We start from the raw sequence: 25,984 nt of genomic DNA on the forward strand, positions 1-25,984 counted from the left end.
TCCTACTTTTTTTTTTTTAAGATTTTTTATTTTATTTATTTGAGAGAGAGAGAGAGAGCACGAGTGGGGGGAGGGGGAGAGGGAGAGGGAGAAGCAGACTCCCCGCTGAGCAGGGAGCCTGACACAGGGATCGATCCCAGGACCTTGGGATCATGACCCGAGCTGAAGGCAGACGCTTTACGGACTGAGCCACCCAGGTGCCCCTCGTGCCAGCCTACTGATGAGGAAGCTGCGATCACATGACCCTCTGGCCTATAATCCAACAGCTGGAACGGAGCCTGCCAGACTCGAGCCCAAAACCAGGCTCCTTCCTCAGCCACCTCACATAGCCCAGGGGATGGAGATTTATCCATATAAGCTTTAAAATCTTTTTGTAAGGGTTATATGCTCATGGAAAAAAAAAAAAATCGAATACACTCTCCCCTTTTATACAGCAGAGCATCTCTGCACACTTTCTACACTGTGCTTTTCTCCCCGACTTGAAGACTACACCCCATCTGTGCACGGAGCCCTTCCTTACTCTCTAGACTCCACTGTGTGGAATTCCCCAAATGTGTGTCCTTCATCCTCCTCCTGTGGACACTGCAGGGGATCTCCAGGCTTTCACTGCTGCGAAGGACGCCAGGGTCCTCGCCCTGCGCAAAAGGCTCTGGGCCGGGCTGGGAGCAAACTGCGGGGCCAGAGGGCACATGCGGTTTCCATTTGGGTCTGTATTGCCAAAAAACTCTCCTCGCTCCCCACATCCGCTCTTGCCCCACACCCTCAGTGGCCGGGTAGATGCAATGGGCCGCGTCCACACCTGCTCCGGGCCTAGAAAATCAACTCGGCTATTTCCCGTAAGGAAATCTTCAAAAGGCTGTGTATGTCTGAGGGGCCCAGGCTGGAAAGAATGGGAGTCCGGTCACTGCAGGCCCTGCACCCCTGACCAATGGTGTGACCTCAAGTGGTGGGTTTCAGCTCTCGGTAAAAGAAGGGTAATGATGGTACCCAGGCACCCCCACCCCGAGGGTGTCGTGAGGATGGGGTATGTAGATGCAAAGTACTCACTGGGACAGGGCCTGGCACGAAAGGGCAGCCAGCAAGAACTGGGTGCTGTTTATTGTCAGTCTGGGTGACCTTTGGATCCCCAGGAATGCAGCCCCCTAGGGTCTGCCCCTAGGGTCCGTGCTTGGGTTGAGATTTGCTGTACCTTTGGAAGGGGCCAGGGAACGGAAGAAGGCGTGGGGAACCACCGAGGGAAAGTGTGGAATCACTGTATCCCGGCTTCCCACTGTGCCGATGGGGACACTGAGGCCCAGGAAGCCCAGCCTGGAAGTGGTCACAAGCTTAGCAGAGTGAAGCTGCCTTTTATCAGTGTGTTGCTGCTCAGAAGGCAATGCCAAATGCAGAGTCCTGGGGCCTGCTCACGCCACTGCAGGGACTCAGCTCTGAGACGTGGGGCCCAGAGCCGCAGAACCAGAGTCTGGTCCTGGGTCCTCAGGACAGGACAGGACCGGACCCGGAGCCCCTCACCAACCCCAGCCTCCAGGACTCAGTGGGACCCGGAGCGTCCGAGGGCTGAGATCTCACTCCAGCCGGACTGGCCCATGATTCTGTTGGATTGCAGGATCCCAGGCCCCACCCCTGGCCCGCAGCATCAGAATCTGCCCTCTTCCTAAGACCTGCACAGTAGTGTGTGAGAAACACCGAAACTCCAGCTGGGAAGATAACGCACCTGCCATGGGGGACAGGACACTGTCTGGGGACAGACTTTAATTCTCAGTCCCAGAAGCCTCCCCAGCTGGCCCCTCGTGCCAGCCTACTGATGAGGAAGCTGCGATCCCATGACCCTCTGGCCTATAATCCAACAGCTGGAGCGGAGCCTGCCAGACTGGAGCCCAAAACCAGGCTCCTTCCTCAGCCACCTCACATAGCCTATAAAGCCCTACCTTCCAGAAGACCTGCTCTGTCTCAGATACACACAGCTCCCCAGGAGGCAGAGTACAGCACTTGGCCCTCGTCCCACCGCCCCCCCCCCAACGTGGACAGTGCCAAGGCAGTACCAGGTGCGAAGCTCAGCACAGCCTCCCATCTCGCGCTGACCCTGTAAGTGTGATGTGATTAAGGTTTCAGCTGAGGAACACGCAGAGCAGTTCAGTGAATTGCCCAGGGCCGGCCCGCAGATCGCGGGCAGAAGTGGGCAGAAGTGGGATTTGAACCCAGAGCCGTGTGCCATCGGGGCACTGGCATTTACGGTCAGGGTGGGGCTGGGGGAGGGTGCTGCCTGCCTGCCCCCCAGAGCCACACGGCCGGCCGCCTGTGAGTCCTCACAGTTGGCGGGCCTGGCCCTTGGGAATCGGACATGTCTCGGGAGCTGGAGAGGCCTGCCGCTCCCCATGCGGTCACCAGCACCACAGAACCAGCCAGGAAAGATTCTCCCGAACAACTTCCCAGAGCAAGACAGCACTGGGGTCAGGCGGAGTTAGCTGTGTACAGCCGGAAGAGGCTCTCTCCCCCAGATGCCCAGTGACTGGAAGCCAGCAGGGGGTGGTTCCGGCGGTGCAGGGCGGGGGTGAGGCCCGAGGGGGCTGGACCTGGGCAGAGGGAACTCGGGGTGCGGGCCAGCAGGCCGAAAGGATTCTCTTCACCTTGGGAGAAACATAGTGCTGTTCAAAACGGCCAGCCACTGGCCTCGGACAGTTGCCCTCGCCCTCCCTTCCTTTTTACCCTTAAGCACCTCCACATTTCACAACTGTGTGGAAGAGGAAAATCAAGCAGGAGGAGGTGGCCTCTGAAAACCGAAGGCAAATATTTTCCGTCCTGAGGCAAGCAGGCCCAGGCCGCCTCCAGCCCAGCCTCTGGGGCAGTGGCTGGTGGTTCACTTTCCCCACAGGTCAGTGCTTCTGGTCACCGGACTACGTGTCTGGGGGGCTGGCCAGGATTCCCCCCCTGCCCCAGGGATTGCTGGGGGCAGCAGGCCATCCATCCAAGCTTTGCTCAGAAATGGAAGTTCCCTTCCTGGCAATGGGGGGCAGCCAGGGCAGTGGGGGGCGGGAAATAGCGGTAACCAGGAGGACAGGGTCCCAGCCGTTCATCCACAGGGTAGCCCACTCCACACCCAGTCTTGGGCCAGAGATGCTTTTCATATCAAAATAGGAGCTGTTAGTGTGTTGTTGGGGGCAGGGGGCTATAACCCCCCAGAGCCACTAGGCCCTAAATGAATTTGTAACTTATCCATCACAACAGCTGTACTCATTGGAAGAGCAGTGGTACGTGGTGTGTGAGATTTCTATTTGGGCTACAGACGAATCCAGGAGGCCTAAGTGTGGACTCCACGCCTCCCTTACAATAACTCTGCAGCCTCAGGAGCCAAACCCCCACCTGAGGTCCCTCAACAGGCAGTGGGTAACTGGATCTGCCGGAGGAATTGGGTGGGGGGAGTTGGTGGTGATGGCCACTGTGGCTTCTCTCTCCAGTTCCCCACCGCACCAACTCCTTGCACTTTTTTTCTCCCAAGAAATCCAGTTTTCTGAAATTTCCGAAGGAGCAAACCAGGACCTCATTATCTTGCGCCCTCAAGCCCCTGGGCATCTCCCGGATGCCCAGCTGTCAGGAAGCAAAGCTCAAGGCCCTACCCACAGCCCCAGGTCGGGGGGACTGGCAAAGGCCTCCAGAATGGCCCCTTCCCCACTCTGGAGCTCAGTTTCCACCGCTGTGAATTGAGAGGTGACGTCACCTCCTAGAAGGGCAATTTGAGGGTTAGAAGTAAAATCTATGAAGGCACCTTGGCCATAGGAGGGGGCCAGACAGCATGCTGTCTGACGCTGCTGCTGTTAAACCCCTTCTGATAGTCTGGGGTTACTGAGAACTTTCTAGATCTGAGGGTGGCCCCAGGCTCAGTATCTAGGCTGGCTGGCGGGCGGGGGGGGGTGGAGTCCCTGGAGAACCCCCACTCTGCCCTGCCAGGCCCTGCATGTGCTAGGGGACCCACTCTCTCCTGCCTCCTGGACCTGCGTCACCTGCAGGGCCAGCTGGGCCCCCCAGCTCCAGCTCCTGGCCCAAAGGTGTCATCAGATAAGCCCGGTGGCACCTGCTGTCCTCACATCTGTAGTCCACATGCATCTTCACACACACACACACACACACCCCCGCCAGCCTGCCAGGCTTACCATAATCCCAGCCAGAGGTGGCTCGCTTGGGGTGGGGGCCCGACCCTTCCCCCACCCTCCAGCTAAGCTGGGGAGAGAAATCCGGCTCAGATTCCCAAATACGCTGCGTTCTTTCCTGCCACTAAGCCAGGCAGCTCCTTGCCGCTGGAACGCCCTTCTCCCTCCTAAGCCCACCACTTCCTCCACAGTTTTCCCCTATATTTTGCAGCCGTTGTCTTTTACCCCACCTCATTCAGGAGGGGGGTCCTTAGGGGGCCCTGTGCCTGTGGGTCTCCAGGATTGGGCGTGAGCAGAGTCTGGAAAATGTCAAGTGACTGATCCAGTCAAAGCCTGGAGGGGGCTTCTGAGCTCAACCAGCTCCTCTGCTGCCCCCTCCTTTGGGGGTAAGGACAGGCTGGGGTTTGGGTGGGTGGCCTTTTGGAGAGCAAGGTAATGGGAATGGACATGAACTTCCTGCTGCCTCATTCCCCTGAGGAAGGGGGGTGGGGTGGGGGGTCTGGGCTGCTGGGCGCCAAGGGGAAGGGAATGGGAGGGAGGGGCGAGGGGGGCCCTTAAGGAGGCCAAGGCTGAGAAGGGAGACAAGGCTGGGGAAAGAGCCCCCCGCCCCCCCCCCCCACCGTGCGCCTTTGGCACGGGCACGGGCGGGGTCCGCCTTGAAGTTGGTGTGCAAGCCCGCTGCTGTTTAAATGGTGTGTTTGTTTGGAGTGGCTCAGGGAGGAGGCCGAGATGGGGGAGGCAGCGCCCCACTTGGCGCCGCCGCTGCCGGAGGGTCGGTGTGTTAGAAGCTGCAGCTTTGTCGATGACTGAAGGGTGGGCGTTGAGGAGTGAAGGGCGAAAAGCAAAGGGGGGCTCGGCGCCCCGGCCTGGCCGCCCCCTGTTTTGCGGAGGGAGCGCCGGAGCCGCCTCTCGCAGTCACGGCGAGCAGGGAGGGAGGCGAGGGGACGAGAGCGCCGGGCTCCCCGCCCCCACCCCACCCGGTTCCAATATTTCGCAGAAAGGCACGCGGCTCCTAATCGGTCCTTTCCAGGCTGAGATTTAGCCGCGCGATGCCCGCGCAGGGGCGGGGGCCGCGGGCCGGGGGAGGCGCTCAGAGGCCGGAGCCGCCGAGCGAGGTGAGGAGCCCGCGTCCTCGGCTGGTGGAGCGGGCGGGCGGGCGCGCAAACCCGAGAGGCAGATATAGAAAGGGGGGCAGGTTAAAAATAACCCTCTCCGGCTGGGAAGCTCGCGCGCGCTCTCTCGCCTCGTTCGGTGCCAGAGGACTCCAGGGGAGGTGGCGTTGGGGAGGGCAGCGCGGGATTCCCCCTCCTCCGCGGGGCGGGGTGCCCGCCTGCGCGCCGCGGCTGCACGTGTGCGGGGCCGCGCGCCCGGGCCCCCTGCACCCGGCCGGGGTGGGGGGGGCGCCCCCTCCCCAGGCCGGGGCGCAGCTGGCAGCGGCCCCCGCCCGCAGCCCCGCGCGGCTGGAGGGAAGCGCTCCATTATTCATTATTTACGAGCGTTAATAGGTTTGAGGCACGGGGTGGGGGTGGGGTGGGGGCGACGGCGCCGTGGGGACCGCGGCCTCAGGGGAAGGGGTGGGCAGGGCGGGGGCGGGGCCGCGGGCAAGAGGTCCCCGCCTCGGCCCGGGCGGCCCGGGCGCACCTCCGCCCGCCGCCGGCTCGCAGCCGGGAAGGGGGGCTGCGCCGGGCGCCGGGAGGGAAGTGCGGCCCTTTGATTGTGCCCCTCGGCCTCTGTCCTCCGCGTCCTCGCCCTTTCCGAGGCGCGGGGAGGGGGGCTGCGGGCCGTACGCCCCGCCCTGCGCGCCCCTGGCGGCCGCCGCCGCGGCCCCGACGCAGCCCGGGCCTCATTTATCATCATCTTTGGTCAAGTGGAGTGTGCAAGGAACAGCTGCTTCACTCGGCTGACTTCCGAGGGCGGATACAGCGGGAATCAGGGAGATGAATGATGGGGGCTGGGGGGGGCAGAGCCCCCCGGGGTCCCAGCGCAGGCAGGAGGGAGGCGCGGAGCGTCCAGCGCCGCCTCCGCCTCGTGGCGAGTGCAGCGCCCCCTTCCTGTCTCTCCTGGCGCCTCCAATTACCGCGGCTCGCGGACGGGGGGGCGGGGGGGAGGCGCCCCGGGAGGGGGCCGGGCGCGGAGAGGCACCGCTCGGCGGCGGAGGACGGGCGGGCGCGCTGCTGGCGGAGCCCGAGGTCGCCGTGACCTTGCTGGGGTCAGCGGGTTGGGCTGCGGCGGAGGCGGCGCGGCGTCTTTGGTGGCGCTTTCCGGATTGGCGCAGAGGCCGGGAAACCGGGCGGGGGCGAGCGGGGGTGTGTGTGTTGGGGGGAACACAAATAGAAGGTGAAATTTTACCTGCCCCTGAGGGAGTCCTGCGGATTTTCTCCCGGCAGCAGCCGGCGCTCTGCCTTTGTCTTACACGGCTGAAACATCTGTTGCAGAGGGGCGGCGAGGCCGCAAACAACCCCCACACACCCTGCGCGGCTCCCCCGCCATCCCCAGCTCGGCCCTCGCCGGGCTCCCGGACTCGCGGCAGCGCGTTAACCCTGCTCGCGCTGGGGCGCCCGCCCCGCAGCCCCCCTGCCGCAGTCGGCGCCTCCGCGTGGGGCTCCCAGCCCCCGGGCTCAGAATGGCTTCTCGCGGGGGTGCCCAGTGGCCCTCCCCCCACTTTCAGTGGCCGCGAGGTGTCCATCGGGGGCGGGGTGGGCAGTGGGGGAAAGGGTTAATGGCCTAGTCGCAGACCCTAATTGTCAGACCTGGGCCCCGCTTCGTTTCAATTACCCTAAGTAGAGACTGAATGCGCAATTAACGAAGTCAGCTTGCCAACTGGAAAGCCGTCCCCGCTTTCACATTGAGCAGAATACTCCACCAGCTGACTTGGACTAAGCAATTTCCTCCTCTCTCCCTTTCTCTCTCTCTCTCTCTCTCTCCCTCTCTCTCCCCCTCAACCCCCCTCCCTCTTTTTCTCTCTCCTTAATAATAAAATTATACCAAGCAGTTTGCGGTGTGGCAGGCGGCCAGAAAAGCGTTTCTTTAAACGCCGCCGTCTCACAATTAGGCAGCAAGAGGATTTGACACGCCGTGGCGGCCTGACAGGCGGCTTCCTCCCCTGGGGGCTGGGGGGGAGGGGGCGCCAATTCCCTGGCTCCCCCAGGTGGAATGGGGCTGGGAGGGGCTGGCTTGCTGAGCCTCCCCGACTGTCAGGATGCTGCGCAGAGGGGGTGTCAAAGGCAGGGAAGGGAGGGGTTCTTCCCGCCCAGGCTGGGGAAGGGGGGGAGACATTCCCTGGCTCCTCGGGAAAGCTGGGGTGTCCAACAGGAGGACCTTGACTCCTCCCCCTTTGGGCTTGCAGCTCCGAGTTCATTTTCTGGTGGACCAAGGGGCCCAGAGCTGTAGAGGGATCTCAGCCCTGCTGGGCCTCCTGGACAAGTCACTGTCCCTCTCTGGGCTTGTTAATCCCTCTGCAAAAGGAGGGGGACGTTTGACCTAGAATATGCTCTATAGAAAGTGGCTTCTGGTGGCTCAGTGCCGCTAGCAGCTGGCCTTGTGGGCGGGAGGTAGGGGGAGAGGTAGGCAGCACCAGGTCAGAAACAAGCCAGAGACCCCTCTCCAGCCTGGGCCGCAGACCAGTGGGTTCCAAAGGCACAGAGGAGAGTGCTGGCCCCCCAGCAGCCATACGGGGCAGCTAACAAATCCGGGTGACTTTGCAGGATTGCTGGGGATTGGTGCCATGAGAACAGAGGGCATCTGACCGGCTGCAGCCGGGCCCCCTGAGGTGGGGGAGGGGAGATACGTGCAGGTGCCCCCCTTGCTGTGTTCTGCCTCCAGCCTCATTCAGGCCGCTCCTTCCACCCGGTGGGCCCTCACCCTTCCTCACATAATTACGCCCTCCTGCCAGCCTGCCCTGACCGCCTCCACTCCCCACCCCACAGCCTCCTGGGTGTCTGTCAGCCTCAGGAGGGCAGGGGCCATGCTGGGGCGTTTCCCTCTGTATCCTCAGCACCCAACTCCAGCCCACCCCACCTGACTGTAAGCTGAACAGAAATGGGCTGTGACCCAGGTGGTGTGGAGGACAGAGGGGAAGCCTGTGGGCTTTCCTTCCTGATTGGCTACTGCACGGGTCCTGGCTGGTCTTCAGGCCCGTCGTCATCATCCCTTAGAGCTGTGGGTAGGTTAAATGATGCACCCAAGCCAGCGCTGAGCCCCTCACCCATCCCATCTGCCCAGCCATCCAAGCAATATTTAATTGGCACCTGGTCGGGACAGTTTCTGCACTTAGGGCGTAGGACCAAACAGATGAAGAAGCCCCTGCCCTCATCAGGCTACATTCTGCCCAGGGAGGCACATGTAAAGCAGCTCATTATACCATTAATTATGTGATTACCACTGTGATAAGTGCCACCAAGGAGCCCTGCAGGGACCCAGCAAAGGGGGGGGGGGGAGCCGAGCGCGGATAGCAGGGCCTCATCTGGTGCCTGGGGTGGAATGCTCCGAAGATTATTACCACCCCTGGGGGCCTAGGCCTCCTGCCTCCGAGCCTTTGCGGCTCCCCCACCTGGGTGCACCTCTGAGCTTTACCTTCCCCGTGGGGCCCCAGCCGCTCGGGCCCTGCCTCCCCCAGTCGCTCACCCTGCAGCCCCACTCCACGCTTCCCTGGGTCGTGCTGGTCTCAGGACTTCTCCCAGGGCCCAGGGAAGGTTCTGGGTGCTCCCCCGTTCTCATTCGTTCACACCGAGCGCCTGCCTGTGCCATGACCACCTGCTAGGTGCCCAAACTCTGCTCCCGCTGGCTCTGCCCTTGCAAAGTTCCGTGCGCACCAGTTACATCAGCGTGTGACACCCGGGGGCTTGTGATGAGCTGCAGCCCACAGACGGGCCCTCTTCAACTCTGGGGTGTTAAACTTTTTACTTGGTCGATACCATTTATTAAAACGAGAGACTTCCCTTTTTATTAAAAAAAAAAAAAAAACCTCCGAAGCTCTGGCGCTCTCCTTCCCAAAGCTCTGCTGGAGTTCGGTGGGGCGCCCCCTCACTTTATTTGGGACTGGGGACCCTCAGTGTGCCTCCATCCCCACCTGCTGGCTTCGCTTAGGTGCATTACCTGCCACGCCAGAAGGAGCTTGTTCTCTGTGGAATGAACGAGGGGTTGTGGCGATAAGCACCCCCCCCCCCACGTCTACCCAGTTGTTCTCTTCGCTGCCATCGACGGCTGGTTCTGGATATTTCCATAGGGTTAATGTGACACTGATACATTATTCATTCAATACATATTTATTGTTCGGGGATATGGGGGTAGAGCTGTGAACAAAACCGGCCAAAACGCCTGCTCGGGGAACTGTAGTTCTAAAGAGGAGAGACCAGCCGTAAAGTCAGCCGGCCACGTGGCTTAGGACAAGGAGGTGAGCACGTGATAGAAGTAGGGGAGGAGGCGTGCACGGGGTGCTCTTCCAAGCACAGTGGTCAGGGAGCGGTCCCTGGGAAGGTGACATGAGCAAAGTCCTGTTGGAGCCGAGAGAGCAAGGCATGCAGAGATCAGAATGGTCTTCCCAGCACAGGAAGCAGCCAGACAAGCCACTAGCTGATGAAGCCACTTCCGCAGGGAAGTCAGGGTCCCTCGGGGCACGCGGGGTGGCCCTCAAGGACAGGCTGGGGTGAGAGGTTGGACTCTCTCACCTTTGCCTGCCCTCAGAGCCAGCGGACACATAGATCCTGTCTGATCCACATTGTGCGGCGGCCCGCAAGGCCAGAAACATCTGGGGCTTTGGTTGGAAGGATCACAGAGCAGGCCGGGAGCCCCTCCCTGCTCTCCCCGCGCCCCCGCCCCGTGGGTCCCCTCAGATGACCACGGCAGCCTCTGAGCCAGCCCATTGGCTTGCTGACCTGGCGTCCCTGAATGTGTGGGCCACCAGACCCCAGCCCTCCTAGCTGATGACATCTCAGGAGTCAGGAACCCCCCGCCCCCCTTCCTATCCTCATTTTGACAGCGAGGGGGGGAGGTGGTGCCATCTTTTTTGTTGAATGGTGAATAAAATGATCTAAAAACAATTACTGTCCACAAGAGACTGGTAAGTATGGAGCTGATAATAGGTGAGTGTCCCCCCGCCCCAGAGCGGGGGCTCTGGAATGCCCACGGCACCACTGCTGCTGAATCCCCTCTTGCACCCCACAGCTATCCCAGCTGGTCACCTGGACCGCAGGCCCCTCCGTCTTGGACGGCCCAGGTCTGGGGGCCCGTTGACCACCGCATCCCAGAAACCGCGCCGTGGGGCAGTGGGGTGTGGCTGCGGAGCGGGGCTCAGCTTTAGAAGTCAGGCACCCAACGGGAGATCTGGGTCCTGTTGCCCAGTCCCTGGGCTGTGGGACTTCCACGGGTTACTGCTCCTGGAAATGGTTTTGTGGCTTCCTAACTGGGCCTGGGGCTTCCAGAAACTAGCCCAGTCCACGCTCCACGCACCCCGTGATGCCCCAGGAGCAGGGCATCCTCTTAGTGGTAAGACCCTGCTGAGGACAGGATCTTCACGGGCCTTAGGAGGGTCTCTGAGGCCTCTGCAGCTGGGGCCTTGGAGGAGACAGCATTGGTGGGCTTCGAGGGGAGGCTTTCCAAATGTCTGGAGAGTCCAGAAGCTTCTGCTCCCCATTCAGACTTCCTCCAAAGAGCCCTGAGATCTCGCCTCACCTGGGGTTCCTAGCCTCAGAGACAGAGCCTGGCTGGGGACCCGCCCCGCATCTGGAGAGAGTGCAAGGCGGTCTTCCAGCGTCTTGCCCTTCTCACCCCATGGCTTGTCTCTGAGTATTCAGGACCCCCAGCCCCCGGGTCCTCCCACCCGAGCGAGGCCCTGCAGAGGCATATGCCGGACTCCCGTGGGGTTCTCCCATGGAGCGTGCGTGGGTACCCATGAATGAGGAGGGGTGCGTGTCAAGTGTTGGGGGTGCTGCCCACATGGAGTGGTCTTGAGAGGCCATCCTTTGAGGTGGGGGCTGCCTTGTTCTCTGGGATTCTGTATGCCCCAGGATTGTCCCCCTCTGCCCTAGCAGGGCTCTCCCCTCTGGCTCGGTCCCTCCCTCCCCACTAGCCCCTAGGCCAAGGACCCTAACCCTTCCCTGGGGCCTGCAGGGACTGAGTTGTTTGTCTTGTGGACTCCTTGGAAGCTCATCCCTTCCCCTATTTAAGCCAGGCCCTTAGGATTCAAAGTAGACCCCACAGGTCAGCAGGAAAGCTGGCTAGCGATTTATCATTTTAATCGAGGTTTCCTACTTAGTATTCATCACTCACCCCAGACGGATGGGGAGGTGCAGGGTGGTCCTACCTTCTTCACTCCTCGCTGGACACCCCCGGCCCCATCCCCAGCCTCCTGCCCCAGGGAACTTTCTCCTTCTTCCTAGTTCCCAGGCCTTGAGTGGGTTGGCTTTTTGCGTTTTTCCCTGCAGCTACAAATCAGGAAACCGGGTCATAAAACAACCTTGGGTAAGTGGGTAGGATGGAACCAGCAGTCTCACAGCCGCTGCTGGGGAACAGAAAGCTTCCTTCTGTCTTCCTCCCTCTCTCTTCCTCCGTCTCCCACCCTGCCCCTCTCCCACCACCCCTCTCCCTCAGGAAAACCTCCAGCCACAGCCTCCCAGCTGGGCTCCACCGGGTCCCCTATGGGAGCTGCGGCAGCTCTGGCCCACGCTGTGCCCATTTCCCTGATCCAGGGCACTGGAGGGGCTGTGGGCCCAGGGACAGCAGTTACGGGGTGACAGCAGGTGGCCAGTGACCAGCACTGCTCATGAGTGGACCTCCCTGAGGTGGGTCCGGCTCCCCGAATAAGAGGAGGGGTCCTGGCCTGGCCTTCAGGGCCTCAGAGGCTGCAGAGGGGCCCTCTGCCCTCCCCTTCCAGCACCTTCTTGCTGCCACGCTCCAAGATGCCTTCCTATAGGTGGGAGTTCTTGGTGTGGGGTCCAAGGAAGGGAACGTGCACCCTCGGTCTGGTCATCCAGCAAAAGGAACTTCACTGTGGGTGGGCTCAAAGGTCGGTCTCTTGCTCTCTGAACCTCACCTTTTTTCTCTGGAAGGGCGGAATAGTCAAAGTGTTAACTGAGCAAACCTGCACAAGAGTAAGCATTCCCGGCCAATGCCAAGGGTCCCCCACCACCCTCCACCCCGTCCTCCTCTGCTCCCTCGGTCCAGGAGCCTGGGTCCAGGAGCCTGCCTTCCAAGAGTTGTCATAAGGGACTTCTGTCCTAAGCATCGTATCTGGTGCCTAGAGGACGCTCAAGGCTGACTTCCTCCCTCCCCTCAGGAACTTCAGAGATCAGGGCTTGACCCAGTGTCCCCAAGACCCAGGTGGGGGAAGCAAGGAGGGGGAGGCTAGACTGGACCCGAAGGAGCCCTGCGAGGATGTGTTAGGGGGTGCCCTTCTCCCTCCAGCCGAACCCACTGAGGCCAGACCCCGGGTCTGTCCCCCTCTGCTCCCCTCCTCCCCTCCCGAGGTTCAGAGGTCATCCTCTCTGCCAAAGGGGCCCCTCCTGCTGCCGCCCACCCCTGCCTAGTGCGTGCCTCTCTCCCCCTCCTTGTCCTGTCCTAGTGCTCTTGAAAAGTAATCATAATCATAATAATTAATAACAACAGAGCCTGTGGCAGGCCTGAGGCAGCTCTTAAAGAGGCAGAGCCCCGTTTTCTCCTGGCTGAGCTGGCGGACCTCGAGCCTGACTTTGATGCCATGCCTTTGTTCCTGCAACCGTCCCTTTCCCCCCTCCCGCCGCCTGGGGTTGGAGGGTGGTGTTGGGGTGAGCATTTTTGCCTGCGTTCTCCATCAGGCACTGGGCTTCTCGTATTTTAATTGAACTGTCTTTTCTTAGAGATAGATGCTTTCACCGCATCCAGGGCTTGTGTGTATTGGGAAACCCGCCTTTAATACAGCTCGGCTAAATTAAAAGACACAGCAGCTGGACTGATTAAAGGTGGGGGGAAAGCACACTGGCCATAGCACTCTCTCTTTTTAAGTAATGTTTCCGGTAATGCATTTTGGAGAATGTGAAGAAAAATAAAAAATAAAAAAATAAAGCTGTAGAAATGTTAATGATATCCACAGGACACTCAGCAGGAAATGGGAGCGATCTGGGACTAATAAAAGCCGAAATGTAATTTGTGCAGATATATGACGCGCAGCTCAGCTCCCGCGCCTCCAGAGCAGGCCTGGGTTTGTGCATTCCGGGCTCAGAAACACAGGCCGGGGGGACGGAGGCGGAGCGCAGTGTCGTGTCCTCCGGAGCAGGCCCTCCTGGCCAGGGCCTGCTGCCGACCCCACCTGCCAGCCGGTGACACCCTAATAAAAGTGACTTCCACTGCCAGCCGGGTTGTGCGCCTGCTCATTTCCTCTGCCCAAGGGTGGAAGGGGACGGCCCCTAAGCCCTCTCCGCAGAGCTCAGGAGGCCCAGGGCCGCCTGCCTGGCTGACAGCCACCAGGCCAGAACCGAGTGCCGCCTCCAGCCCCTATGGGCCTGGCGCATCGCGGCAGGCACCTCCTGTAATGTTTGATCCAAGCCGCCAGGGATGGGACTGAAGTGGGTCAGAAGGGCGGGCACATTTCTCCTTGTTGGGGATGCCTGTGAAGAATCCGGGGGGAGGAGGGAGGGGAGGCCGCCGGGCTGTGTTCGTCACGGGGCCTGGTGGGCAGGGGTTCGCCCTGTGGGACGCTGGTCCCCTCTCACAGCAGCCCCGGGCACATCTACCCCTGAGTCAGGGTCAGCTGACTGCCGAGCTCAGGGGAGGTGGGCCCCGGGCTGTGCTAACAGGGTTCCTGGGGGCTTCTGGCTGCCCTGCTCAGCTGGATGGGGCCCCTCCCCTGGCCCCCACCCTGGTCAGCCCCAACACTGAGAAAGGCGTCTAAGGGGGATCCGGGCAGAGAATAGAGGAGGGAGTTGGACCTCCTGGGGGAGCCCCCATCCTCCCCCACATCTCTGCCCTCTTTCTCACGTCTGTGTGTGTCTCTCTCTCTTCTGTGCCTCTTTATTCCTTTCTGGTCCCTCCTATAACCCTGGAATCTTGTGGCCTGAAGCAGGCCACCCCTTCCTCTTTCACCTTGGGAATGGCTGGGAACTGGACCGTCCCCGGTGCCCTCCTGGGGGCCCGGGCCTTTTTTTCTGCCTCTTGCCCGCCCCCACCAGTGGCAGGGTTGTGGGTAAATCCTGATCCCCCGCCCCCACCGCCCCCCGGGCGTCTGGCCGACTGCCAGACTCCTCGATGTGATTTCTCCTGAGCCTGGAACGTTCCTTGCTCCTCCCCTCTCCCTCCTTTGAGGGCCTTCTGGGGTGACCTGGCCCCCAGTCAGGGAGACCTTCAGCCTGGACGCTGTTGTGTGAATCCAGTTGCTCTGCCCTGAAGGGCCCACCGTTTCTCCGGGGTCATTTCCTGATCCCAGATCCTGCGTTGGGGCTGGTTAGACCTCGCCGGGGCCCGAGCCCCTGAAATCATAAACAGATGGTCTCTTGGCCTGGCGTGCCCCGGTGCTGACCCTGTGAGATGGAGACGGGAGGGGCCTCCGGGGCTGCCTCACGCCCAGCTGTGGGGCACTCCTCTGTGGCCAAGGGACTGCGGCTCTGTCCCCCATTAGCATGCACTCCCTCACTCTGGGCCACGTAATCTGTTTACGCACCTATGATACCAAACCAGGAGGCAGGTGCTGCTGTCCTGCGTTACTGGGAGTCGGAGAAGGGGACGTTTTATGCCTACAGTGGCTCACAGCCCCTAATCGACGTCTGCTAGGAGGAATAGACAGATTCCAGATGGCATGGCCGTGATGGAGGTGCGCGCGTGCGTCTGTGTGTGTGTGTGTGTGTGTGTGTATGCGCGCCCGCTCTCCGCAGGCCCTGGTGAGTGGCTCCTCTGGGCAGGGGCAGACCTTCCCGGCTGCCCGCACGGCCGGGTCCCACTCGAACGCTGCCGCACTGGGACTCGATTGCAGGACCCAGCCGGCCCCCCAGGGACCGGAGAGCGGGAAGCGCTCTGCTAAATGGTTCTGCGGGCAGGGACGCGCTGGGAGTGGTGGGTGGGGTGGAGGGGAGGAGCTGACCCCGAGCAGGGTGGGGTGGCCCCCGCGGGCGCGTGGGGCGGTGGGTCCGCGCCTCGCCTCGCCGCAGCGGTGGCCATCCTGGGCCAGGCCCAGCGGGCCGCGGGGCCGATGTCAGGGCCGGGAATTACAGAGCACACCCCCCCGCTACAGAAGTTGTCGATATGTGCACAGCTGGTGGGGAGGCTCGGGCAAAGGGGAGACCATTAAGAGCTGCAGGGGAGAGGGCAGGGCGGGAGAGGGGTGGGAGGCCGGCGGCTTTCGGAGGGGAAGGGAAATGGCCCGTCTGAATCCCTCTCCCTCTCCCCCTCCCCCTCCCCCTCCCCTCCCCGCCCTCCCTCTCTCCCTTTCTCTCTTCACAGATAACCAGCCCGAGTCATGCAGTCTTTTCGAGAAAGGTGTGGTTTCCATGGCAAACAACAGAACTACCAGCAGACCTCACAGGAGACATCGCGCCTGGAGAATTACCGGCAGCCGAGCCAGGCCGGGCTGAGCTGCGACCGACAGCGGCTTCTGGCCAAGGACTACTACAGCCCGCAGCCCTACCCGGCCTACGAGGGCGGCGCCGGCACCGCCCCCGGCCCGGCGCGGGGCGGCAAGGGCCTGGCCTCGCAGCAGTCCCTGCAGGGCAGGCCGGCCTTCTCGGGCTACAGCGTGCAGGACAGCAGCGCGTACCCCGGCCGCTACTCGGGCGAGGAGAGCCTGCAGGCCTGGGGGGCCCCCCAGCCGCCGCCCCCGCAGCCGCAGCCCCTGCCGGGGGGCATGGGCAAATATGACGACAGCTTGATGAAAAAGGCGGCAGTGCCCCCTGGCAGGCAGTACCCGGAGCAGGGCGCCCAGCTGCCCTTCCGGACTCACTCGCTGCACGTCCAGCAGCAGCTGCCGCAGCCCCAGCAGCCCCAGCAGCCCCTGGCGTACCCCAAACTGCAAAGGCAGAAGCTGCAGAACGACATGGCCTCGCCGCTGCCCTTCCCGCAGGGCGGCCACTTCCCCCAGCACTCCCAGTCTTTCCCCGCTTCCTCCAGCTACTCCTCCAGCGCCCAGGGCGCCCACTCCTACAAGAGCTGCACCGCGCCGTCCGCCCAGCCCCACGACCGGCCGCTGACGGCCAGCGCCAGCCTGGCGCCGGGGCCGCGGGTCCAGAACCTTCACGCCTACCAGTCCGGCCGCCTCAGCTACGACCAGCAGAAGCAGCAGCAGGCGGCGCTCCAGAGCCGGCACCACGCGCAGGAGACCCTCCATTACCAAAACCTTGCCAAGTACCAGCACTACGGGCAGCAGGGCCCGGGCTACTGCCAGCCGGACGCGGCCGTCAGGACTCCGGAGCAGTATTACCAGACCTTCAGCCCCAGCTCCGGCCACTCGCCCGCGCGCTCCGTGGGCCGCTCGCCCTCCTACAGCTCCACCCCGTCGCCGCTGATGCCCAACCTAGAGAACTTCCCCTACAACCAGCAGCCGCTCGGCGCTGGCGCCTTCCCCGCGGGCATCACGGACCACAGCCACTTCATGCCCCTGCTCAACCCCTCCCCGACCGATGCCGCCGGCTCGGTGGACAGCCAGGCGGGCAACGGCAAGCCGCCGCCGAAGGACAAGCTGCCCGAGAACCTGCTGTCGGACCTCAGCCTGCAGAGCCTCACGGCCCTGACGTCCCAGGTGGAGAACATCTCCAACACGGTGCAGCAACTGCTGCTGTCCAAGGCCGCCGTGCCGCAGAAGAAGGGCGCCAAGAACCTGGCGTCCAGGACGCCGGAGCAGCACCGGAGTCAGCACTGCAGCCCCGAGGGCAGCGGCTACTCGGCCGAGGCGGCCGGCACGCCGCTGTCCGAGCCGCCGAGCAGCACGCCGCAGTCCACGCACGCTGAGCCGCCCGACGCCGACTACCTGAGCGGCTCCGAGGACCCGCTGGAGCGCAGCTTCCTCTACTGCAGCCAGGCCCGCGGCAGCCCCGCCAGGGTGCACGGCAACTCCAAGGCCAAGCCCGAGTCGGTGTCCACCTGCTCGGTGACCTCGCCCGACGACATGTCCACCAAGTCCGACGACTCCTTCCAGAGCCTGCATGGCAGCCTGCCGCTCGACAGCTTCTCCAAGTTTGTGGCGGCCGAGCGGGACTGCCCGCGGCTCCTGCTCAGCGCCCTGGCGCAGGAGGACCTGGCCTCCGAGATCCTCGGGCTGCAGGAGGCCATCGGCGAGAAGGCCGAGAAGGCCTGGGCCGAGGCGCCTGGCCCGGCCAAGGATGTCAGCAAGCCTCCCTTCTCGCTGGAGAATCACAGCGCCTGCCTGGACGCCGTGGCCAAGAACGCGTGGCCGCGGCCGGGGGAGCCGGAGGCCCTGCCCGAGGCCCTGCAGCTCGACAAGGGTGGCGGTGCCAAGGACTTCAGCCCGGGGCTCTTCGAAGACCCTTCCGTGGGCTTCGCCGCCCCGGACCCCAAGAAGACGGCCGGTCCCCTCGCCTTTAGCCCCAAGACCACGCTCGGGGCCGTCACGCCGGACCCTGCCGCGGCAGCCTTCGACTGCTTCCCGGACACGACCAGCGCCAGCTCGGCAGATGGCGCCAACCCCTTCGCCTGGCCCGAGGAAAACCTGGGCGATGCTTGTCCCCGCTGGGGCCTGCACCCCGGTGAGCTCACCAAGGGCCTGGAGCAGGGCGGGAAGGCCTCCGACGGCGTGGGCAAGGAGAATGCCCATGAGGCTTCGGGCTGCCCGGGCTTCCAGGAGGGGGAGCCGCCCGGGGACAAGGCCGCCGGGCCTCGGGACTCGGCGCAGGAGGCGGCGGGCGGGGTGAAGGAGGAGGTGGGCGGGCTGCTGCAGTGCCCCGAGGTGGGCAAGGCCGACCGCTGGCTGGAGGACAGCCGGCACTGCTGCTCCGCCGCGGACTTCGGGGACCTGCCCCTGCTACCACCGCCCGGCAGGAAAGAGGACCTGGAGGCGGAGGAGGAGTACTCCTCCCTGTGCGAGCTCCTGGGCAGCCCCGAGCAGAGGCCCGGCCTGCCGGACCCGCTGTCGCCGAAGGCCCCCCTGCTGTGCACCAAGGAGGAGGTGGAAGAGGTGCTGGACACCAAGACCGGCTGGGGCTCCCCGTGCCACCTGTCCGGCGACTCCGTCATCTTGCTGGGCCCCACCGTGGGCGCCGAGTCGAAGGTCCAGAGCTGGTTTGAGTCCTCCCTGTCCCACATGAAGCCGGGCGAAGGAGGCCCCGACGGGGTGCTGGCGCCCGGGGACTCCGCCACGCTGGCCCCAGATGCCTCCCTGGCGCAGAAGCCCAACAAGCCGGCCGTGCCCGAGGCGCCCATCGCTAAGAAGGAGCCCGTGCCCCGCGGCAAAAGCTTACGGAGCCGGCGGGTGCACCGGGGGCTGCCGGAGGCTGAGGACTCCCCGTGCCGGGCGCCCGTGCTGCCCAAGGACCTCTTGCTCCCCGAATCCTGCACTGGGCCGCCGCAGGGACAGATGGAAGGAGCGGGAGCCCCAGGCCGGGGGGCCTCGGAAGGGCTCCCCAGGATGTGCACGCGCTCCTTCACGGCCCTGAGCGAGCCCCGCACACCTGGACCCCCAGGCCTGACCACCACCCCCGCCCCCCCGGACAAACTGGGGGGCAAGCAGCGAGCCGCCTTCAAGTCCGGCAAGCGGGTGGGCAAGCCGTCCCCCAAGGCAGCCTCCAGCCCCAGTAACCCGGCCGCCCTGCCCGTGGCCTCGGACAGCAGCCCCATGGGCTCCAAGACCAAGGAGACAGACTCGCCCGGCACCCCGGGCAAGGACCAGCGCTCTATGATCCTGCGGTCCCGCACGAAAACCCAGGAGGCGTTCCACTCCAAGAGGCGGCGGCCCTCGGAGAGCCGCCTCCCCAACTGCCGCGCTGCCAAGAAGCTGCTGGCCAACAACCACCTGCCTGCCTCGTTCAAGGTCTCCGGCAGCCCCCAGAAGGAGGGCAGGGCCAGCCAGCGGGCCCGGGTCCCCAAGCCGGGCGCAGGCAGCAAGCTCTCTGACCGGCCCCTCCACGCGCTCAAGAGGAAGTCGGCCTTCCTGGCGCCAGTCCCCACCAAGAAGCGGAACCTGGTTCTACGGAGCGGCAGTGGGGGCGACGTGAAGGAGGAGGGAGCCGAGGACCCCTCCACCCTCTTCAAGAGGATGTCTTCGCCCAAGAAGGCCAAGCCGGCCAAGGGCAACGGCGGCGAGCCCGCCGTGAAGCCCCCGCCCCCGGAGACCCCTGACGCCTGCCTGAAGCTCGCCTCGCGGGCGGCCTTCCAGGGGGCCATGAAGACCAAGGTGCTTCCGCCCCGGAAAGGCAGGGGCCTGAAGCTGGAGGCCATCGTGCAGAAGATCACCTCGCCCAGCCTGAAGAAGTTTGCGTGCAAGGCGCCGGGGGCCCCTCCCGGTAACCCTCTGAGCCCCTCTCTCCCTGAGAAGGACCGTGGGCTCAAGAGTGCGGGCGGCAGCCCAGTTGGGGCAGGAGAAGGTCTCTTAAATGTGGGCCCTGGGCAGAAGCTCCCGGCAGCTCCGGGGGCCGACCCGTTATGCAGAAATCCGACCAACAGATCCTTAAAAGGCAAACTCCTAAACAGTAAGAAACTGTCCTCAACTGACTGTTTCAAAACTGAGGCCTTCACGTCCCCCGAGGCCCTGCTGCCTGGGGGGACTGCCCTGGCACCTAAGAAGAGAAGCCGGAAAGGCAGGGCTGGAGCCCTCGGACTCCCCAAAGGTCCCTTGGAGAAGCGGCCCCATCTAGGCCCGGCTCTGCTCCTGACCCCCCGAGACAGGGCCAATGGCACTCAGGGGGGCAGTGAGGACAGCTCTGGTGGAGGAGGCAAGAAGCCAAAGACGGAGGAGCTGGGCCTGGCCTCCCAGTCCCCTGAGGGCCGGCCCTGCCAGGCCCAGACGAGGGCGCAGAAGCAGCCGGGCCACGCCAACTACAGCAGCTATTCCAAGCGAAAGCGCCTCACCCGGGGCCGGGCCAAGAACACCACCTCCTCACCCTGTAAGGGGCGTGCCAAGCGGCGGCGGCAGCAGCAGGTGCTGCCCCTGGATCCCGCCGAGCCTGAAATCCGCCTCAAGTACATTTCCTCGTGCAAGCGGCTTCGGGCAGACAGCCGCACCCCGGCCTTCTCGCCCTTTGTGCGGGTGGAGAAGCGAGACGCGTTCACCACCATATGCACTGTGGTCAACTCCCCTGGGGAGGAGCCCAAGCCCCACAGGAAGCCTTCCTCCTCCGCCTCCTCTTCCTCATCCTCATGCTCATTCTCCTTGGATGCGACTGGGGCCTCCTTGGCCACGCTCCCTGGAGGCTCTGTCCTGCAGCCACGGCCCTCCCTGCCCCTCTCCTCCACCATGCATCTGGGGCCCGTGGTCTCCAAGGCCCTGAGTACCTCTTGCCTTGTTTGCTGCCTCTGCCAAAACCCGGCCAACTTCAAGGACCTCGGGGACCTCTGTGGGCCCTACTACCCCGAACACTGCCTCCCCAAAAAGAAGCCAAAACTCAAGGAGAAGGTGCGGCCGGAGGGCACCTGCGAGGAGGTCTCGCTGCCCCTCGAGAGAACACTCAAAGACCTCGAGTGCGCAGGCGCTGTTGCCACTGGCAAGCCCCCGAGGCCCGAGGGCCCGGCCGACCCCGGCAAGCAGGGCTCGCTGCGCACCAGCGCCCGGGGCCTGTCCCGGCGGCTGCAGAGCTGTTACTGCTGTGACAGTCGGGGGGACGGTGGCGAGGAGGCGGCCCCAGCTGACAAGAGCCGCAAGCATGAGTGCAGCAAGGAGCCACCGGCCGAGCCTGGCGGGGACACCCAGGAACACTGGGTGCACGAGGCCTGCGCCGTGTGGACGGGCGGGGTCTACCTGGTAGCCGGGAAACTCTTTGGGCTGCAGGAGGCCATGAAGGTGGCCGTGGACATGGTAAGAGGCCAGCCCGGCTGGGGCGGGGAGCCCGGGGTGCGCAGGACGGGCAGGCAGGCAGGCCATTGGGAAGCCCCCCCCCCCCCCCGCATCTTTGCCGGCGCCACGGTTTGGGCCAAACATACCGGCCATCACCAATTCCTCTCCGGGGAGCTTTGGGGTGGAGTTGAGGCCGAGGCAGGACATGCTCGCCCACCCCTGTCCCCGACTTGCCCTGCCCAGCCCGGCCCCCGGCACCTTCCGGCTCCAAGTGCCCCCCCCGCCCCATCCCAGCACCTACCTGTCCCCTTGGGCTCTGGGAAGGAGCCTCTCCGCACACGGTGGGTCGGCACGTGTCCCCTCGGGCAGGGTGGTCTGGGGACCTCTCCGCAACGGTCATAACGTGCTCCTTGAGGACCTCCAGTCCCCAAGGTCTGTGAGCAGGAACTCAGGCTGCCTTCTCGGTTCAGATCCCAGCACGGCCCATCCCTCCCCGTGGGACTCGGGGCCTGCGGCTTCGCGCCTCCGTATCCCCGCGTCCTCATGGCTGGCGTGGGCCACGCAGCAGGGCTGCGAGGGCTGAGGGAGTTCATGCCGTGAAGCCGCCAGGCCTGTCTGAGTGCCCGCCGACGACCCTCTGCTAGGACGGGGGACGTCGGCCGGGCCTCGGCTCACCAGCACTGTTACTCCCACTCCAGCTACCAGGGCTTCCTGCTCCTCACGCTCCCTCCTGAGGGGTGCAGGTGGCGGAGTGAGCAGGCAGCTAGACGGGGTGCTGGGGTCAGCAGGCTCTTCCTGGGGTCTGTGCTCTTGCCCACCTCCCCCCGACACACACGCACACGCACACACACACATGCACACGGACAGCCACACCTGGGACGGACACTCCCTCGCACCGCCTGTGCCCAAGGGCCTCGGCCTCGCCTGGGTTCCTGCACCCACCTTCCACTGCCGCGGGGCATGGTGGGAGACCTCTGCAGGCCCAGACATCCTGCCCAGGGGCCTCCAACCTGACTGAGGAAACCCCACCTCCAAGAGGACACCTGCACTTTCCGTGCTGCTCCTCCCTCCCTCCCTCCCTCCCTCCCTCTCTCTCTCTCTCTGTCACTGGCTCTTGGCTCCTTCCCAGCCATCCTGAAATAGGCTCAAGTCTCTTCCATCATTAAAAAGTAATACCCTCAGATCACCAATCCCCTCCTCCGACACCCACGCCCCACCAGGCCCCCCATCCAGGCCTCCCCTGCCTCCACGGCTCTGGGCCAGGCTGTGCTGCTTCTCCATCCTTCTCTGAGCCAGGGCCCGATCCAGTCTTTTCCATGGTGGTAGGCTAATCAAGCATGGGCTAAGCCTGTCCCAGGAGCTCTGGTCTCGCCTCATGGACCTGCACTAAAGTCCTGCCGGACTGACAAGAAAGCTGGGGGTCAGAGTGGCACCCTGCTTCCCTGCTGTCGCACAGCTCTTGAGCGCTGGAGCTGGAACTCCGCCCATCTCCGCCCGCTGTGTCCTATACCTCCTGCCACTGGGGCATCCCTGGGAAGGTCAGGCTGGGGTGGGGGATGCTGGGGGGGTTAGGACACACACCAGCACGGCTTCGCTGCTCCCCGGCCGCATCTTCCTACGTCCCCCAAGGCAGCTCAGATGGGGTCTAAAAGGCCTCCCTGCGTCCGATGGCCCTGGGCCAGACCCGAGCTGGCAGCCGGGCTGAGCCTCACAGGGGCCCAGCAAAGCAGCATCCCCCCACCGGACGCTCAGAACACTCTGGAGAGACGGCCAGGCTCTGAGACTTCTGAGGGTCCCGGCTCCATGCCCTCGCCTCCTGCAGCCTTGGCTCCCTTGGAGACACACAGACCCGGGTTCAAATCTCAGCTCTGCTGACAGTGGGTTCTGTGACTCCAGCAAGTCACTGCCCTCTGGGAGCTTCGGAAGGCCACACCCCGTTAGCAGGGTGGTAGGGCTACCTCCCCAGTGCACAGGAGGGGCCCCGTGCGGCAGGGTCCCCAGCCCCGGCACGCCTGTTAGTACCTTGGCCTCACTCTCGCTCTCGGGGGCACAGAAGTTCTGTGGGGGCCACTCAGGGACAGCCCTCTTTCTTCTCTGACCCCTCCCGAGAACCCCCACACCAACTGTTGTCCCTCAGCCCTCCCATGCCCACCTCCCGGGACCTCAGTTTCTCAGTCTGCCCAGAACCACTGCAGACCCTATGTCCTATCCAGGTGAGGCCTGGCCATGGATGCCAAGGATGGGGGCATGCACCTCTCACTGGGTGTTATTTAGAAGCTGCAAGCAAGGGCTCAGACCCCATTTTGGGCCCCCCCACCAGCCTGGGATCCTTTGGCAGGTTCACAAGCCCGGCTAGGGGAGCAGGGGGTCAGAGCTCGGGTGCTAGGCTCAGAAGGGCCCAACGCCTCTGTCTCTCTGTACCTCGGTTTCTTCGTGTCTGGAACGCCGCCCACCAGTTTTTTGGGGGGGGCCTCAGTGCAGGCAGGGTGGTGTGAAGCCGCCCCTCTGGCTATTCCCCTTTAACCAACAAAACACCTGAGGGCCTGGGCCTGGCCCTGGCCCGCCTCCCGCTCCGTCACTTCTTTGTGGGCCGGAAATTGAGGCACTGTTGAGTCCCACAGCCCCAGGAGATCTCAGCCTTGACCGGAAGGCAGCTGCCCATCTGAAGGCATGTATGGACACCTGATGTTCCAGAACACACACAGCCCATCTCCCTGTACCTCCCGCCTCCCAGCTTGATGCCACAGGGAGCGTTCCCAGGCCTTATTCCCCAGGAAGGTGGGAGAAGACTTTCTCACTCATGGTCTCTCCCAGATGCTGGAGGTGGGGTCTCTCTCTTAGTCGTGGACGTGGGATGGAGCCCACCCCCGGCCCCGAGCAGTACGGGGAGATTTTTGCCAGCTCAAAGCCCAGCTCAGCAACCTGGGAGCTGTGTGCCCTCAGGCAGGTTACTCAGCCTCGGTAGGTAACCTGGGTAGAATTATGATAATACCAACATCATAAGGTTATGAGGTGGCTGCTTCCAGGCCCGCGGGGCACCGCATGAGTGACCCGTCCCGGTGGCTTAGCGCTGGGGCCTGGGCCTACCACTGCTCTGCTTCCCCGCAGTATGTACCTCCCGCCTGGTACGGCGGGGCTGTAGTTCTGGAGTCTGCGGGACTTGGGGCCCAGCCTGTCCCTCTGCAGGCCGCAGGGTTTCTCTCGCTCTTCGGAGGGCCTTCTCCGGGTGGCCCAGCTGTCCCGGCCACGTCCCTCTTCGGACAGCTGGGCCAGGTGTGGGACACCGCGTGCATCTACAGCCACTCTGCCTGTCCCCTCCTCCGTGCACCTGGGCAGGGCGGGGGGCCCCTCGGAGGGTGGGACAGGTCCATTCTGGGCTCCGCGCTTGCGTGGCTGCCAGACAGGGTAGAAGACGGTGCTCATTGCCTTCACGCTCGCCTGGAGTGGAGGCCTCAGTTTCACCACCTAGAAAATGGGGCTCATGACAGTCCCCAACCCCCTGGGAGGAGCCAGTGGGTAAGGACACGCCCTGTGCCCTGCACACCGAACCCCTGCTCAGCCCCAGCCAGGAGCCACACCCACAGCGGCCTCACCGCTTCTCGTCGTCTGCTGGGCACATGGTGTGTCCCGTGTGATCTTCACACGACTGGCCCGTAGGGCGGGGGGGCCCTCCCTCCTCACCCAGGTGGGGCCTGGAGACTTCGGGTGACCGGCTGAGGTCACCCAGCGCAGAATGGCAGAGCTGGGATGCGAACCCATGAGGTTCGACATTTATCCGTGAGGTTCGACATGCCCCTGCCCCAAGAGGGTCCCCTCATCCGAGCCCGGGGCTGCCACAGAACCAGCCCTCGGGCCACCTGCAACCTCCTTCCAACTGATTTCTGGGGTGGAGGAGGTGGGGTCCGGGAGGGGCCCACTGCAGACTCACCGCAGCTTCCCTCTCTCCTCGCCAGACCTGTTCCAGCTGCCAGGAAGCCGGGGCCACCATCGGGTGCTGCCACAAAGGATGTACCCACACCTACCATTACCCATGTGCCACCGATGCGGGTAAGAGCCAGCCCCAGGGGACAGGGAGGACAGGGAGGCCCCGGAGGCCTGGAGGCCTGGAGGCAGGATCAGGCCTCCCCTGCACCCCACCCGCCCCCGCCTGCTCCCGGGGCGGCAGCAGCCCCAGCCAAGTCACCCGCAGGAGCACACACAGGACGGAGTGGGGCCGGGTCCTTGGCCAGGGCTGGGATGCGAGCATGAGCTGCACCCCTCCTTCTGCAGGGATTAATTCACGCCCACTCTGCGCCAGGCCCGGCGTCAGGCCCTGGCTCTGTCCCCAGCTGCATCTTTACAGATAGGCTGCCTTCCCCATGGCCACACACAGCAGCACGGACAGACTTTGCCTGTCTGGCTCCACATCCCGTGCTCTCTCTCTCTCACCCCAGTACTGTCCAGCCCCCTGGGGCCTCACCTGTGAGTGGGACAGACAGGAAAATCATGATCCTTGCCCAGAGTTATGGAGACCAGACAGGGTGGAGAGAGTGTGAGCCGTGGGAGAGATTCATCCTGTCTGAGCTGGGAGGGAATGCAGGAGGACTTCCTGGAGGAGGCGGCATTGGCGCCAGGCCCCCCCAAGCTCAGGGGAGGTGCGCAGCAGCTGGTTAGTGGCTTGGAGCAATACAGGTTCTGTTCCGAATGAAGTGTCCGGAGGATTCCCCACATAGTAGGGATGTCTGTAGGGCCCTGGGGATTGCCACAGGAGGAGGAGACGCTGACTCAGGGAGAAGGGGCTTGCAGAGACCTCATGGGCGCTGAGTGCGCAGGCCTTAGGGGAAGGGCAGGGAGAGGGAGGTGCGGAGCCAGGGGCCAACTTCCCCGTGTTGGGAGGCAGGTGTGAGGCCGGCCAGGGCTGTTCTGCTCGGCTGGCCCGCTCATGGACCCCCGCACCACTCAC

The 25,984-nt window shown here is 63.8% G+C and overlaps 1 protein-coding gene across 8 annotated transcripts in view; it reads left to right on the top strand.

Annotated features, from left to right (window-relative positions):
• Window positions 1-25,984, top strand: part of RAI1 (retinoic acid induced 1) — a 116,534-nt gene that overhangs the window by 86,250 nt on the left and 4,300 nt on the right. For 6 of the 8 annotated variants that reach the window (XM_081805599.1, XM_081805598.1, XM_081805596.1 and 3 more), the window contains 2 exons: window positions 15,549-21,063; window positions 24,996-25,089. In XM_081805599.1, the coding sequence (XP_081661725.1) occupies window positions 15,565-21,063; window positions 24,996-25,089 (5,593 nt within the window). In that variant the 5' untranslated portion in view covers window positions 15,549-15,564. Of the gene's footprint in view, window positions 1-4,775; window positions 5,261-13,772; window positions 14,923-15,548; window positions 21,064-24,995; window positions 25,090-25,984 lie in introns of those variants that run through there. The other 2 variants (XM_081805600.1, XM_081805602.1) reach the window with 2 other exon arrangements.

The sequence above is a fragment of the Leptonychotes weddellii genome, chromosome 15 (genome assembly GCF_054177405.1).
Source record: "Leptonychotes weddellii isolate Sample4059 chromosome 15, ASM5417740v2, whole genome shotgun sequence".
Lineage (NCBI taxonomy): Eukaryota > Metazoa > Chordata > Mammalia > Carnivora > Phocidae > Leptonychotes > Leptonychotes weddellii.